General features: G+C 47.5%; 1 protein-coding gene across 1 annotated transcript; it reads left to right on the top strand.

Moving 5' to 3' along the window:
- Window positions 1–3,564: 3,564 nt before the first annotated feature.
- On the top strand, window positions 3,565–16,010 carry XIRP1 (xin actin binding repeat containing 1). Its single transcript, XM_082498937.1, has 3 exons — window positions 3,565–3,713; window positions 5,583–5,636; window positions 7,268–16,010. Exon 3 carries the CDS (start codon window positions 7,268–7,270, stop codon window positions 14,963–14,965), a length of 7,698 nt encoding a protein of 2,565 aa, XP_082355063.1. The 5' UTR covers window positions 3,565–3,713; window positions 5,583–5,636; the 3' UTR covers window positions 14,966–16,010.
- Window positions 16,011–16,858: the final 848 nt, after the last annotated feature.

Below are 16,858 nucleotides of genomic sequence, written 5' to 3'. Positions count from 1 at the left end.
AGCTCCCCCCTCCCTCCCTCCCAGGGGATGCTGTGCTGCGGCACCCCGCTCACAACTCTTGAGATGTCCTAGGTGCCGCTTGGATGCCGTCAGGCGCACCCACGTGACAGCTCGGCTTTCTCGTTAGCGGAATGAACTGTTGTTCTTTCGCTCTTATCTATAATTAGCAATTTAGAGGGTGGCAGCAGCCTGTTTCGTCAGGCAGAGCCGCGTGGAGCGACCAGACTTTCCGCAAGCGCAGAGCCAGCCGCCCGCCCGGCGGGTTCGGGCAGCCCCTATCTAAGGCAGGCAGTTTTGTGAGAAGCGATAAGCAAAGAGAGGGCTGTGCACAGCCTGTGCACTGCAAAAAAAAAAAAAAAAAAAGTCAAAAAGGAAAAGGAAAAAAAAAAAGAAAGAAAGAAAGAAAACAAAGGCAGCGATAAGGGGAAGGCTTCAATGAAAGCCTTGTATCTAATTATATCCGTCATTAAAACAGAAGCCCTGTGGCCTTTCATCCATCCAAGCTAACAGATGAAGAACTAGGCAGCACTGAGGCTGTGCTATTTTCCCCTGCGTGGACTGGAAATCTTCCTTCAGCTGCATTATTCGCTCTTGGCTGGAGGGGCACATTTCTTTTCTTTGTGCAGCATCTCGTCCCATGGGTCCATGGGCCAACACAAGTTCTCTCAGCTCAGCGGTAATACCCATAGCCCAGGGTGGGAGAAGATGGTTAAACGTTACCAGCCCAGCTCTAGGACACGGGGATGCTTTTGCAAATGGTTAAGCACAGTGATGCTGGTGTCAGCCTAAGCGGGGTCCCTGCCTTGCTGTGAAGTGCTCCCATCTCCTAGAGGTAGTTTTTAAGACAGTTTTTTCAGCATTGTCATGCCCTCGCTGAGAATTTGTGTTCATTTTCCCAACCAGAAAGGCCGCAAATCTGCGCTCGGTTTTCTTTCTGGTTTAAAGCTAGCAAGGCTGACTCTCCCCAGCTCTCCCCATTGCTCTTACTGGGAGGTTTAGTCAAATCTCATTACCTTGCAAGGAAGAAAGGTTCTGTTTTCCAGACTGATTGGACCCCTTTTGCCTTTCCAGTAGGCAATTCAGCAATGTACGAGAAAAGAGAGATCTTTCCAGGCAAGATTTTTCAAAGCCCTCTTCAAAGCTTTCTGCAGCTAATTCAGCACATGCTTCAATGCTCTCCTCACAGGGTACAGCCATTATAAGGAAAGACCATGAAATTCAAGGTACCTTCGCTGGCAATTACTTCATTTTCCATTTTTAGAGAGTGGACTCCTTCAAATGTGTGCCTCGAGCCTCCAAATGAAGGGAGAATCCCACTGCAGCAGATAGAGGGTCCTGTATTAGCAGATATCAGCACCAGCTTCTGTAAAAGTGGTGTCTCAGTGATGCCTTGACCCTCTCCTCCCCATTTCCAGGGTACTGTTCATCTCAAAAAGCCAAAAATCTAGTCAAAGTCTGGGGTTTCTTGAGCAGAGTGGGGAAAACCCAATGCAATCAGAGGGTGGTTTATCTCGTAACCTTGCAGCCTATCTTAAGAGGCACCAAGTCTGCCCCAACAATGCCACCGTCTCCACTGGCTGTATATGGAGAGAATTCTTTTCGACTCAGTGTTTAAGCCGCAGACAGCAGAAATCAGGGAGAGAGGTCCCATATTTACATGGTGACTTAGCAAAAAAAAAAAAAGCATTAAGGAAATATCTTGTTCCTTTTCCTCCCCTGGTGTCCCAGTGACCTCTGGCAGAACTGGGCAGCTAAATCTGCATTGCATCCAGCTGCTTCCTTATGTATCCAGCCTTGGTTCTGCTTCAAAGTGCCTGCATGTCTGCAGGAGCAGCCGGAACCAAGGACAAAAGAAATCCTAAGGGTTTGGCACCTTCCAGCAACACTCCAGCCAGTGCCTGACAAGCTCACTGGGGGTCTCTCTGCTCTTATCTCCATGGCTTTTTGGCAGCATGTTTGTCCCTTTAGGAACTGGTATTTCATTTGTAACACCAGCTCCTGGAATCCTGTTAGTGTATGACACTAGTTGTTGTCGTTTTAAAATAAAAACAGAGTAAATAGCTGTCGGTATTTTAGAGAAAAACTTGAAAATTTGAACTCACAACCCAGAAAACAAAGAAAAGAGTCGTTAAGTTTGTTATTTACAAAATCTCGTGATTTGGGGCCTGAGATTTGAGGGCAAAGAATGCTAGAATTGCTGCAGTGCTTCTAATGTGCACGTATTAAAAAGTACATCAGCCCTTTCCTGGCTGCGCAATAGCTGGATTTGTGGAGAGAGAGCCCATTGTTCAAACAGAAAGCATTGCAAATACCACACTAAATCCAAATGCAGCAGTGCAAGTCTGCAGATGAAAGGAGAACCTTCTCGTGTTTTTACCGTAGTAACAGGGAAATTACAGCCCTGACTAACCTGGAGGACTGAGACGCGTCATATAGATGTAAAGCTGTATATACAGGGCCATCCTGCTGACACTTAGCAGATTAACGCAAAAAGAAATTCCTTAGCTGGAATTTGGAGTTGCCTTTTTCTTTGAAAGGTGGGCCCATCTGCTTCAGAGCCGTTACTTTCGACATGAGCCTCTCGCTGGGGATGGGGACACAGGTCTCATCCTCAGAGGGAGGGGAAGCCCCCGCGGTTTAGGGGGATGAGGACCAAGGGGGAGGGAGTGCAAGAGGCGGGAGTGAGGGGGCACAGCCTGAGCATCATCCAAAAGTGCATGATCTCTCCAACCATCCAGTCTCTCTGTGCACCCCTCGGAAGGTCTGGCTGATAGATCACCTCCTCCCAGAGCAGCCATTGCTCCATGAACCAGATAGGGACATCCTCAGCTGTAGTCATCTCCATGGGAGGCATCTGAACAAAGGTAGGAGGAATGCTGAATATCTTGAATATCTCAGCAATGCCATGCTGGGCCCCGGTGGGGGTCCCATGGGAGCTGGTGCAGCTCAAAATATCAAATCTCTAAACTAAGAGCAGAGTTCAGTCCTTTGGCTCTGCCAAAGACCCCCTGCTACATCCCTGGAAAAGTCTTGAGCCTCTTCGTCTCTTAGTTCTCTGAAACGAGTTCCCAGGGGAAAGATAAAGATGAATGGGTGTAGCTGTTTGTGAGGCATGTTGTTGGGAAAGCGATGTGGCCACAGAGCAAAAAAAAGGGGGAATTGGTTCAAGCTGAAGATGCATAGCTCCTTCAGATCATCCAACTTGCTCCTGTTTGGTGATGGCCTCATCCGGGGATGCGGGGATGGATGAGGGCTCTGTGCCCCACCAGCAGGACGGTGGCATCAGGTGACTGCCTGGTGGGTTACCCTCATCCAGGCTCAAAGTCTGTTTCAGCCATGAAAGAGGTGCAAATGTCCATGTTTTATCCCTGAACCAAAAGGGCAAGATGTTAAGTTTTGGGGGCCCGGGATGGAGGCTGCCGGGGGAACGGGTGTGCAGACAGTGGGGCGCTGGGCAGAGCCCTCGATAAGCGGTGCTCGCGCTCCAGGCTGGCCGTGCCCTCGCGTCTTTGGCAGACAGCTCAGCGTGCACCTCTGTCCCTGTTACAGATGAGAGGACGCGGTCATTTTTAGACATATCAGACAACACCAGCCGCATACTTCACCAAGGACGAGGGAGGTCCTCTACGCCCTCCGTGAAGGAGCTGTCGGCTCTCTATCTCTCCCAGACAGCTGCCGCTGCTGCTGCTCACACCGGCGGCCCCGCACAGCCGGTAAGCACTGCGCGCCGCCGGCCTCCCCCAGCGGCATCCGAACAATGTCCCATCCCAGAGAGCGGCTGTGAGAGGGTGAGAGAGAACATGCCTGGTTTGGTAACTCTGGAGAAACATGGCATTTGTTTTTCCAAAAAATGACCAGCTTCCCCTCGCCATTTGCAAATATTGTATAAATGTAATCAGAGGTGCTATGTATGTATATCATAGAACCATAGAATCATTTAGGTTGGAAAAGTGATTCCATGATTCTATGAAAAGACCTTTAAGGTCATCAAGTCCAACCATAAACTTAACACTGCCAAGTTTATCACTAAAGTGTGTCCCTAAGTGTCAATATGATGAATGCACTCTATATACCCACACACATACATATGTATACGCATTATACTCACACATGCACACACATGCACACACACATATCTACATCCATTAACCAATACAAACAGTTTATTCACACATAAGATTTCCACTTTATTTGCATGTATATATATATTAGACCACAGGAAGTTCCGTTCAAATACACGGAAAAACTTCTTTACGGTGAGGGTGACAGAGCACTGGCACAGGCTGCCCAGGGAGGTGGGGGCGTCCCCTTCTCTGGAGATTTTCAAGACCCGCCTGGATGCAGTCCTGAGTGATGTGCTGTGGGCAATCCTGCTTTGGCAGGGGAGTTGGACTAGATGATCTCTAGAGGTCCCTTCCAACTCTGAAAATTCCATGATTCCATGATATATATTTACACGCTCACATCCATGGTGGAAATATTCATCGCGCAGCAACACATACATCTCCACGCTATACCCATTCCAACACATGCACATATATATGCCCATATATGACATAGGCATAACTTTACAGTGCACCCTCCCTGTGTCCCTCTGTTTACAGCCCTTGGTCTGGGATCCAGGGATTTAATCACCCACTCCAGGCTGATCATTGGGTCACAGGATAATTCAGGTTATAAGGGTTATGAGGCACTGAGCTACATTTTTCCCATTTCTCCAGCTCCGCTGGTGATCCAAGAGTAACATGGGATGTGATTTCACATCTGGACCTTTCCTGCAGGCGCGTTCACGCTCCCTCCCTCTCTCAGCCTTTTGCAGGGTCCCTCGTGTGTATCAGGGCTCTGTACTGGAGGAGATCACACTGAAGCAGCCCAAGTTGATAAAAAATAAGTGGAGATCATAATTAGAAAAATTACAACCAGTTACCTTCAATGAAGCAGATTTTGATTCCTGCACAGGCTGCCCTGCTGCCCCATGCTCCGTGCTGTCATCGGTCTCACTTCGGACCACGGATGCACAAGAACCGTGTCCTGCTCAGCAATGTATGGGCCATACCTCTTGCTGAGAAATGTTTTTTCACCAGAAATGTCTCTTCACCAGAATCTGTACTAATTGAAATCTTCTAATTAATCTGCATTGCATAACATGTTCTGATTGGGAAAAAATGGAAAAAAAATAGAAATATGAGATTAAAAAAAAAGAAAAGCAATTTCGATACAATGAATTTTACAATTCATAATGCGATTACAAATGTAGATCAGTTTTATTTAAAAAATATTAAAGTATAAACAAAAATACAGGCTAAATCAAACTTTGGAGAATTCAGTGTCTGATTTGTTTTTCCCCCAACTCTAAACAAATGTGATTGGGATTTTGTGTGTTGACTCAGACTTTTGGAAAAATATGTTTCTGATCAACCTGGAATAAGATTGGTTTTCCCAGCTGTACAGAAATGCCAGTGACCAAAAAAACCTCACCTGTAATGGTTTTCAGGTCTCTGTAGTTGGTACATACATAGATAGCTACACAGAGATAATGTGTCTTCCTTGTTTGATGGCATTTCTCCCCGTGTCTTTTGCAGAGTACTGTGAAGGACAACTCCATTCGCTCTCCCCACAGCCAGAAAAGAGGCGAGGTAAGAAATGTTAAAGATAAGCACCGTTATCTAACCAAATATTTGTGGACTGTGGTGGAGTGTGATTTAAATACCCACATAAGGCAGTGAGGAGTGCTTTCATACTGAATATAGCTGTCAGCTGCTCAGTCGCCCTTCTTTGCGTTCAGCAGCCCTTCACAGATTAAAAAAAAAAACACTTATTTTTAAAAGTGCATTCAAAGTATGTTGGCTCATGTGAAAGATTTGCATTTTACACTCACTGCTGATTTTGGTACTCTGCTTTTTTTTTTTTTTTTTTTTTACTAATGTTCAATACTTATTTTTAGCCAGAACAATCTGCACGTAACAGAGTGAAATAACACCGCGCGCCATTGCTTTGAGCAACAACTAATAATATTCCAGGCATAACTCTACAGACGTAACTCCACGGGCACGCCAAGGGTCAGCAGATCTGTTTACTGAAAGGAAAGCCACCAGGATTACGTTCTCTTTTAGATAATGATTATAGGCCTCGGCTGCCTTCCCTTTGGATAAACGCCAAGCCAGAGCAGGTCGCAGGTACGCGGTTCAGCGCTCGGCGCTCAGGCTTCCCGAGCTAAGGAGAATAAAAAAAAGGCAGAAAGTGAGGTTCGAAGGCAGACTATACCACCACAGTCCACCCCGCCGCGACTGCATCTTCTGTTCGCTTCCTGTACCAAAGCTGCTGCGAATTTGAGCTGAGCTCAGGCTGGCTGAGTCTAAACAGGTCCGACTTTTGCTGGGCCCCAGCTGTGGCTGCTCTGGTCCCTCAGCCTCGTGCTTTCCTCCTAAAAGAGCACAGAATTTAGCTTGCTAATTCCAGCAGTCTGTAAACTTTAGTTAGCCTGGTGCCCGTACAAGCCTGCAGGTCAAAAGAGTTTTATTTGAGTCTCTAATTGTATAACGGTCCATTATTCTTATGCAAATGATGGCGGGGGGTACACGTGTGAGTCCAACAGAAGAAATCATCAGTCAGACAAGTGTCCTTCCCCAGGCCCTCACTCCGGTGCGACGGGCAGCCCACTGTGCTACCAAAAGCCCATCATGTTAGCTGCCTACCCAAAACCAGGCTGTCCTCATCAGCTCAGTTTGACACTTTTGTTTGGTTCCCTCTTCTCATTTTCTTCTTGAGACCTCTCCGCAAATAGCTCCTTGGCTTTCTCCTACACTCATATCCTATATTCTCAGACTCTCTGCAGGTCCTCACACTGCCCTGGACACTTGGGAGCAGGAGGGAGAAGTTAACTTTTAGCTCGCTGCTCTAAGACAGCCTTCTTCATGTTATTCTTGTGGTCACTCTCTCTTACTGACACAATCCAAATTGGGCATCTCTGTTACACTGTAGCTGGACTGAATCCTGGGGACTATAGACTAACCAACGCACATGCCTGGATTAGAGACCTTACTTTAGAGCACGTTGCTGTGGAACCAGAGCTAACATCAAGCCTGCAGCGTGTGCAGTGGTGTGATGCTTTGGAGTGCTGTGTGCTACTGAACCAAAGGTATGAAGCTCAGTAGGTGCATGGATTTCCCTTGTTTGGCTGGCTTTTTACTTTGCCGTTCTCACTACTAATGGCCACGGGGTTGGGCGGTAAGAGATCATGCTGACATTCAAAACTGTTTCCCTAAAGATGGCAGAGGCTCAGAAATCATCAAATAAAGTTGCCATCAAGAAAATGGAAGACGACTTACCTCCCCCTCCTGCCCTTGGCTCAGTCCAGGTCATCGCTCCAGGGAACCAGGATGCTAACCCACTCCCTGTGCCTCCTCCAAAGCAAGCCTTCTCCAAGTTCTACCAGCAGCGCCAAGTGAACGAGCTAAAAAGGCTCTATAGACACATGCATCCTGAGCTCAGGAAGAACTTGGAAGAAGCTGTGACTGAGGACCTGGCAGAAATGCTTAATACTGAAGATCCCAATGCACAGGAATCTGTGAACCTGGACAAAGTTCTTCCAGGAGAAGTTCAGTCCATGCGCTGGATCTTTGAGAACTGGGCACTTGACTCCATTGGGGACCATCAAGCCACAAAGAAGCTGGCAGAAGAAGAGATCATTCCTGGTGGGGATGTGAAAAGTACTTCCCTGAGGTTTGAAAGCCAATCAATCAATGGGGACAATCTGTCAACATCAGCCAAGGTATCAGAAACAGACCTTGCCAGAGGGGATGTGCATACCGCCCGGTGGCTGTTTGAAACCCAACCACTAGATTCATTAAACAAACTGTATTCAGATGAAACTGAAGTGCAGGAGGCAGTTCTTAAGGAGCCTGTCCAGGGAGGTGATGTGAAAGGTGCCAGACAGCTCTTTGAAGCGCAGTCCTTGGACGCTATAGGACGCTGCTGCTCAGTGGAGGAGAAGAGCATCCTACAACTCAAGTCAGAAATCCAGGAGCTAAAAGGTGATGTTAAGAAGACTATCAGGCTCTTCCAAACAGAGCCCCTCTGTGCCATCAGAGATAAAACTGGGAACATCCATGAAATCAAGTCCGTCTGCCGAGAAGAAATTCAGACCAATGCAGTCAGAACAGCTCGTTGGCTGTTTGAGACTCAGCCCCTGGATACCATCAACAAGGACACTTCCAAAGTGCAAATAATCCGTGGGATTTCACTGGAAGAAATTGGAAGGCCAGATGTCAGTGGAGCAAGGTGGATATTTGAAACTCAGCCTCTGGATGCCATCAGAGAAATCACAGTTGAAGAACAAGATTTCAAGGCTTCAACAGATTTTGTCACAGGGGCAGATGTCAGTAAACAGCGAATGCTCTTTGAGACCCAGACTCTTGATTCTCTGAAAGGAGAAGCTTCAGAAAGTACTGTAGTCAAAGAACAAGTGGTTGGAGGTGATGTGAAATCTACACTCTGGCTATTCGAAACCCAGCCAATGGAAACCCTGAAAGACAATTTTGAGGTGGGACGTTTAAAGAAAGTGGAGCTTTCAGCAGAGGAGAAGGGAGATGTGAAGCAAAGAAAATATGTCTTTGAGACCTGTCCCTTTGGCAGCATCTCCAAGTCATTTGAGGAAGAAATTCCAGCCACCAGCATGGAAGAGGTAGTGAAAGGGGATGTGAAGTCTTTCAAGACCCTGTTTGAGACTCTCCCCTTAGACAGCATCAAGCAGGCTGAGGCTGAGGCCATCACCAAAGAAGAGGAGAAGATACCAGCTGGCAACGTCAAAGCCAACCAAATCTTGTTTGAGACAACACCTCTGTACGCCATCAAGGACAGCTTTGGCAATTTCCATGAAGTCACCTCTGTAAGCAGAGAACAAATCATCAGTGGTGATGTCAAGAACTACAAATGGATGTTTGAAACCAGGCCCCTGGACCAGTTTGATGAAAGTACCAAGAAAGTGGATATAATACGGGGGATCACAAAACAAGAGGTGGTGGCTGGTGATGTCAGAACAGCCAAGTGGCTCTTTGAAACTCAGCCCATGGACGTCATTCATCACCAAGCCATGCAAGGTGAGGAGCATCGCTCGGTAAAGCGGGAGATCTCCCAGAAGGGGGATGTGAAGACCTGCAGGTGGCTTTTTGAGACCCAGCCCATCCACACCTTGTACGAGAAGGCTGAAAAGAAGCAGGAGGAGGATGGTGTTGTGCCCCAAGCTGATGTGAAGTCATACACATGGATGTTTGAGACTCAGCCCCTAGACTCCCTGAAGGGCCAGGAGGAGCAGTATTTACAAGTCAGTAAGGCATACAGTCAGGAGGAATTACAGGGAGTTGACGTCAAAACTGTCCGGCACCTATTTGAGACTGAACCCTTGTGCAGCGGTGCTGTCGGTGAAGCTGACCGAAAGAAAACCATGCGGTACTCCAGTCGTGTGGAGATACAGTCTGGGGAAGTGTCCAGAGTGAAGGAGTTCTTTGAAGCTAAGCCCTTGGATACAGCCACCAAACCAACATCCAAGAAGGATGATGGGACAATTGAAGCCGGCTCCGTGCACAAGTTCACTTGGCTCTTTGAGAACTACCCCATGGACACACTGAAGGACAGCTCTGAGGGAATCCAGGAAATCCCTCCAGAGAAGGATATCAAGGGGGGAGATGTTGGAGGCAAAAGGTTTGTATTTGAGACCTATTCCCTTGACCAAATCCATGACAGAGTGGATGAGACAGAGCTCCAGAAGATCCAGAAAGACACCATGACCAAAGCTAATGTCAAGTCCTGCACAATGCTCTTTGAAAGCCAACCCTTATATGCTATCCAGGACAAAGAGGGTGGATACCACGAGGTCACCTCAGTGCAGAAAGAAGAAATCATGAAAGGTGATGTGAAAGGCGCCCGGTGGTTATTTGAAACTAAGCCCCTGGATCAGATCAAGAAGGAAGAAGAGGTGTTTGTGATTAGGGCTGTCACCCAAGAGGACATCAAGAAAGGAGACGTCCAGGCTGCCCGGTGGAGGTTTGAGACAGAGCCTCTTGACTCCTTCTCAGGGGCAAAGATGTCTGTGCCCAGAACAGTAGATGATGTGCAGAAGGGAGATGTTCAGTCCAATAAGCAGCTTTTTGAGTCCCAGCAAGTGGGCCAGAAGAAGTACGTGAGGATGGTCAGCGTCAGTGATGTTCAGAGGGGTGATGTGAGGACATCCACTTGGCTTTTTGAAAACCAGCCTGTGGACTCCCTGTACGGGGATGCAGAGAGAGGGTCATCCATCAGTACAGTGCAGAGAGAGGACAGACAGAAAGGGGATGTAAAACGTTGCACCTGGTTGTTTGAAACCCAGCCAATGGACACCCTTAAGGACCCAGAGGTGATGGCCAGTGCTGGCACTCAAGAAGTGATCCCTCGAGCAGATGTGAAAAGTACAACGTGGCTCTTCGAGAGCACACCCTTGGATAAATTTAGCACTTCTGAGGGCAGCATAGAAACAGAAGTGAAAGAAAGGACCATGAAGGAGACTTTAGAGACGCTCTGCACTTGCCAGGCTATTCAGCATGATGGCATCCTCATTGAAGCCAATGATATGGAGAGCGTGAAGATGGTGAAGTACCAGCTCAGCAGCCCAGGTGCTCCAGAGATCCTGAAAGAGGAGATTGTGGGAGGCCATTTGCAAAGGATCATGCTGCAGCTCCTGCACAGAACCAATGTGGAAGCACAGAGTGTGCTGGTGGAGGAGGACAGAGAGGGCAAGATCAAAGTAAGCCCATTGCAGCTACTGGACCAGACTGAAGCTGTTAAAGGCAAAGAGGACTTCAGTGGAAATGTAGCTAAGGCTTTACAGGGTCTCCTCAGTCAAGATGCTTCCATCAAAAAGGGGATGGTCCTACAAGAGACAAAGTCAGGATCAGTGAAGATGACTCTCTACTCCCTCCTGTTCCATTCTGTGCAGCAGAAAGTTGTTAAGGGGGATGTGAAGTCAACGATAGGGAACCTGTTGGCTTCTTCTCAGGAGCAGAAAGCAACAGCAACCATTAAGCGTGAGGACAATGAGAAGGGAAATGTCCAGCTTTTTGCGAGCTGCATTGAGAAGGGAGATCTAGACTATCTGAAGAATCTCCAGCAGGAGTCGGAGATACAGTCCCTCATCTCTTCCCAAGCAGAGCAGGGGGCAGACGAGAGTGCCCCATGGGTTGTGCAGGGGGCTAAGATACATATCTTACCAAATAAAGACCAAATAGAGAAAGTAATTGCAGAGGGTGAGTCAGGGGCTATGGCGGGAGCAAAAAAGGAGTTCGCATGTGAAAGCGTGGGCAAAGAGGGTGCATTAGAGCGAGAGGCTGTGCATGCAGCAGGTGTGACAAGCACCACTGTGCAATGTCCTGGGAAACCCCTGCCCACAGTGATGGGAAAGGAAGAAATTCTGCCGGGGGGGCTTAAAGTGACTACAAAGTCCATTCAAAGGGTTGCAGATGTCAGCAAGAAGGCAGAGAAAGAACAAGCAACCTCTGCTTGTTTGAAGGAACCCAAAGCTATGATGCAAGGCATATGTCCAACGCAAGTGATGGCTCAGAGGGAAGAAGTTGATGGGAAACAGCAGAGTTTGGTGAAGGGGGAAGCCAGTCAGAGGCAGCCAGAAGAAAAGGCCCTTGGGAGTGATCTTCAGACTGCAATGCAAAGCCTGCGACTAGCAACAGCAGAGGCAAAAAACATACAACACCATGTCCAGAGCAAGCTACAGAGAAACAGGGAGGAGGTCCACATGGCCTGCAGGCAGCAGGCAGCCAGCACACAGGGCACTGTGACCCTTCAATCAACCGTACGCCAACAAGATACTGCGTCCACCGTGCAGGAGAGCACCAGCACTGCCATCAGGACCACCACCTCCAGAGTCCAGGAGGCATCCAAGACCCACACAAGCGTGTCTCAGAAGAGCATAACATCACACAAAAAGGTCAGTGCTTCAGAGGAAGTACAGGGAGGACAACTATTGAGCCAGGAAAGCCAAGTTGTGCCTAGTAGAGATGTTAGCATTAAGGATGGCCTTTATACTGCCACACCCGTGAAAACCTATATAAACCCTTTTGTTGAGTCTGATTACAAAGAGCAATCAGTGCAAGAAGAAAGAGATGTTATTATCAGAGGGGATGTGCAGACAGCTATCAGAGCACTGCAAAGTGCCGCCACAGAACAGCGCCTGGTAGAAAAGGAGGATGTTATCCGAGGTAATTTAAAAGCCACACTTCAGTCACTGGAAAAGTCTAACGTTAATGTCTCCAGAGGGGATTTTAAAGCCGCTATGATATACAGAAATGCAGGGCAGTCCTATTCTGTGTGTAAAAAGAAAAACGAGACTCAAGTTGTTAGTAACCAGACAGCTGTAGTGCCTTCAGAGTCGCAGGCTGATAATGACTTTCCTCCTCCTCCCTCAGTTGCTGTGATGAAAGCAGAGCATTGCTCACCCTCAACCAAAGCAACAAGAGAAGGTGCCCTTCCACTACCAACCAGCAAATATGAAGCCCCAGGATGTTCTGCACCACTCCAGACCCCTCCTCCTGCCTTCCCTTCTCTGTCCTGCAAATCCAGTGATCAGAGTCCTGCAGAGAAGCCCAGGACTCCTCCAAACCCAGAAATTGCTGTTCCACCCAGGAAAAAACCTGTTCCTCCTCCAAAACCTGAGCACCTCTTACAGGAGGCACATTCTGCCTCTGCAAATAACAGCACAAGCAGATCAACCAAACCCGTCCCTCCACCCGTGCCTCCTAAACCTCCAGGCCTGAGGGAGATTGCCAAACCAAAGCCTCCCCTCACAGAGCTGGGATTAAGCTGCATGGAAGTATGTGAACAATCAGGCCATAGGGAGGTTCAGGCAAAATGCTGCCCGTTGGAAACATCTGTGAACAAACCTGTCACAGTTCAGGGTATGATCCCCGAGAGAAAGCTGCCAAAAAACGCTGCCAAAACCCCTCTTCAAATGGCAGAGGAAAGGTACAAGGCAAGCAAAGGAGGACAAGGACAGGTAGAATCAGACAGGGCTAAGACTTCAAAGCCAATAGAAAATGGAGTGGTTAGTTTTCAAGTTGAGCAGGGAATGATGAGTGGGAAAGCAGCAGCTCTAAGGAGATGTCCTGGTGAGGTGGTTCAGAGGCATATAGACCTGTGCCAAGACGAGAATGGGTGCTCTTCAATATCACCTACAACCTGTCCTGGTAGACCACAGACACTTAATGTTCCAGGACAGACTGAGCAAAGCACCTCCCCTGTGGGCCACATCACTCCTCCGAAGAAAGGAGATGACTTAGCACAAAATGCCTCATCCAAGGTGGAAAGAGAAAGTGTGTCTAATTCTCATAGATCATGGGACAATCAGAGAGTCATACAACAGGTGAATGAGATGAGGCAGATGTGTCATTCAATGTCCTTCCATCAGCAGTCAATGAACTCCTTTGAGGAGCAACAGCAGGGAAATAGTGGGCAATTGAAATGTCCTGATGGAGGGGCAGAGACATCTGGCCAAGAGAAGCCAGAAGTTGTTATGAGAGAAAAACCCAAGAGAGAAACAGAAGATGAGCGTCGGAAAAGGCTGTCAGTACATAAAGAGGAGATCATGAAAGGCAATGTCAAGGAGGCTATGGAGATCTTTGAGAACCTCAGGAGACAGGAGGAACTGCAAGAGATCTTGACTCGGGTAAAGGAATTTGAGGAGGAGACAAGCAAAGTGGATGTGAAAGCTCTGAAGAGCTTCTTCGAGAAGGTCCCTGAATGGGTTGTTCGTCAGAAGGCCAACCAGGCCAAGCAACAGGATAGGGCTGAGACACTGGCAAAGGAAGACACTGACAGCATCCCCTCAGTGGAGTTGGTTTTTGGGGACCTGGAGCGAGCAAGTGCTGAGATCATCCACCTGAAGGAGCAGACACTTGCCCGGCTCCTGGACATCGAGGAGGCCATCAAGAAAGCCCTTTATTCTGTCTCTAGTCTCAAGTCTGAGTCAGACATTGCTGGGCTCTCAGGGCTGTTCAAGGAGTCTTTGGAGAACAACCAAAGCTCTGTGAGCAGCAGTAATATCCGTAAAATCAGTATTGTCTCAAGCAAAGCCAAGCAGGAGGGAACCACACTGGAGACAGGGGAGGCAGAGTCCAGCGGGGGTGCAAAGGTGGCAGAAAAGACCGAAGTAACCAAGGCAGAGCTTGAGGTTCCCCGCGTTGTTCAATCTCGTGTCAGCTCTCCCTCCTCACCTTCCTACATCTCCATCGAGTCTGCTGCCAGGAAACCTGCAGAATCACCCAAGACAGCACATTCCCCATGGGACGTCCCTTCACCAGACTGTCTTGACACTTCAGGAAAGAGGGATGTTGTTGCTCAGGACAGCATTAGCTCCTTTAAACATCCACCAGCAGGGTCTGCTGGGAGTGACACGGCCTCCTTTGAGAAGAGACCAGAGCCCATCCAAACAAAAGTTGGGCTAAGCTCAATGAAGCAGCACACCCTTGGCAATGCCAACCATCAGACCAGTGAGAAAGAGAGGTGCCCTCTGGACAATTCCAAAGGCAGCTGCCACTGTGGGAAGAAAGGAAGCTTTTCAGACTACAGCTCCCTGAATGTACCCAGCCCACAAAATCCACGGAGGCAGAAGAGCATCTTGGAGCTGCAGACGGGGCCAGATGGGTCCAAGCTCTATGGAGCCACCCGGACTGTGATGGAGCAGTACGAGGAAATGGACCAGTTTGGAAACAAAATAATCACTTCATCCACCACAGTCACCAAGCAAACTGAGACGCAAACATCTTCCACATGTGATGTGGTCTCTCATCCCCAGTATGAGGTATCTGCCTCACCTGTCTTTCGGAGGTACTTGAAGAGCCCAGGCGAAGACTTCCACACCAATGGCAGTTTTCAGGAGCCAGGAGTGGTCTTTGTCACCTTTGGCAACTCCAAGCCAAAGAAATAGGAGATACTGGAGAGCGAGAGAGAACTGTGTAAGACAAAAAAGAAAGTCCACAGTAAGGAAATCACCTGGTTTATCCACGTTACACACAGGGATTCATCTACACCCTAAGGACTTCTCAGGGTCATCGTCTTGGTGTTTGCATACAGACAGGACAAATGCAGTCTGCCTTGATACTGGAGGAGAACAGCCCTCACCTGGCCAACCCAACGGACTTGGTGCTGCACCACAACCCAGAGCCCTGACACTGTTAGAAGCACAAGGGAAAAATCCATCCACGGGCACCTTAGAGTAGCTTCTTCCCCCTAGGGTGTTTTGGGGAGGGGATTGGGGGTGTTATATCAGGCTTCTCTGAACTAATGCAGAAGAAAGGATAGGTAGGATAAATTACAGAACCAACCAATCTGGTCACTGGCAAACAAACACCTTTATGCTAACTTCTTTTTCTAATTTCTATACAGACTTTCCAAGAAGGGCATCCTAAACACACATATATGCACATGCTCATATTGAGGGGTGAGTTGAGTAGATTTTCTCTTAGACGTGAACAAAAGAAAAGGAAAAAAAAAATCTCAAATTACTGTCACTATTAGGGTTGGGGGAGGTATTTATCAGTTTATTTTTAAGTTACTGGAAAGTACTTGATGCTACTGAAAATTGTCAAGCCAAGACCTGCAGCTATTATCAGTGCCGTTCCCCCAAAGAAAGATGCTATGAAAGATTCTCTACTTGAGTCAGAATGGTTACTGCTTTCTTTTCTTTATTTTTAGAATTGTAATTTATTATTCATTATATACAAAAACCTTATTTTAGCTTTTCCATGCTTTCATACATGTTTACTGTTTAAATTCATTTTGAGACTTTGTAAAGCAATTTTCTTTTTATTATTACTTTGTTTTGTACATTCTCAACTCAAGATTTTAGATATTTTGTGGCTTGTTGTTTTTGTTTTGTTTTTTTTTTTTTTTTTTTAACTTCTATTGCTGCATTCTGAAGGTAAACATTACCTCTAAAAATACCTTGGTCTGGTTGAGTGTCTTTTGTTGAGTGCTTGTTTCCTTCCAGAGTACCTAGAAATCATCTCTTAATGAACCAGTCGAACCACATATTGAGAGCACTCTAAATCACTGGAGGGGTTTAGTCTACACCTTCTTTACTATGTGAGTGGATTAACAGCTCTGCAGCAAGCGGCATTCACACTCTTGTCTGAAAACTGAGCTCAGTCCAGGGTGATACACACCACCCAATCCAGGACCCTGTGTAGGTGTGTGGACACTGGGTAGGATGTATACACCAAGAAAGGTCTGAACACTTGTCTTTGCCCATTCCCTCCATGTGAGAAGGCAGCAGAAGTGTTGTACCTCCATAAGCTTTACACGGAGAGGCAGTTGATGAACCAGCCCTTACACAGTGGTGTGCCTCAACTCACACCACAGGTTGGCCTCTGTCTGGGAGTGAGGCAAGCGAACAAGGAGTTTTTTCCAGGTTTGGGAGAAGGTGAGGATCCTACAGAGTGACTGGATGGTTTCTCAGGGAGCTGTGTCCTACAGCTTGGCTCAGACTTAAGACTACTGACCCCCCGGCTCTGACTGTAGACCTTCTAGTTGATTTATGTCAATCCACCCCATGTTTCAGTGCATCAGTTTCTGCAGATCAGGACAGTAACCTCATTCAAAAAATCATGTTTCAGTAAGATGTTATGACTAATACTTACTTTAATCCTCTGAGGAAAAAAAGCCCACACTGATGAACAAAGCAGGACACTGGGGAGGAAGGGACTTCAGAGTCTACAACTCTATATCCCTGAGTCCATAGCTAGGTTTTTAAATAGCAGATACCATCTCGCACCATGCAACACCTTGTTGAAGGTGCTGTACACTAGGTAGGAGTTTTGCT

Source organism: Vanellus vanellus (genome assembly GCF_965231255.1).
Source record: "Vanellus vanellus genome assembly, chromosome: 2".
NCBI classification, from domain to species: Eukaryota; Metazoa; Chordata; class Aves; order Charadriiformes; family Charadriidae; genus Vanellus; species Vanellus vanellus.
The sequence above is the reverse complement of the archived record's forward strand: the minus strand, read 5'-3'. Positions and strand labels throughout refer to the sequence as shown.

Bases quoted from the DNA above. Each gene is read 5' to 3' on its own strand.
- XIRP1 (XM_082498937.1), top strand. From the start codon at position 7,268: ATGGCAGAGGCTCAGAAATCATCAAATAAAGTTGCCATCAAGAAAATG.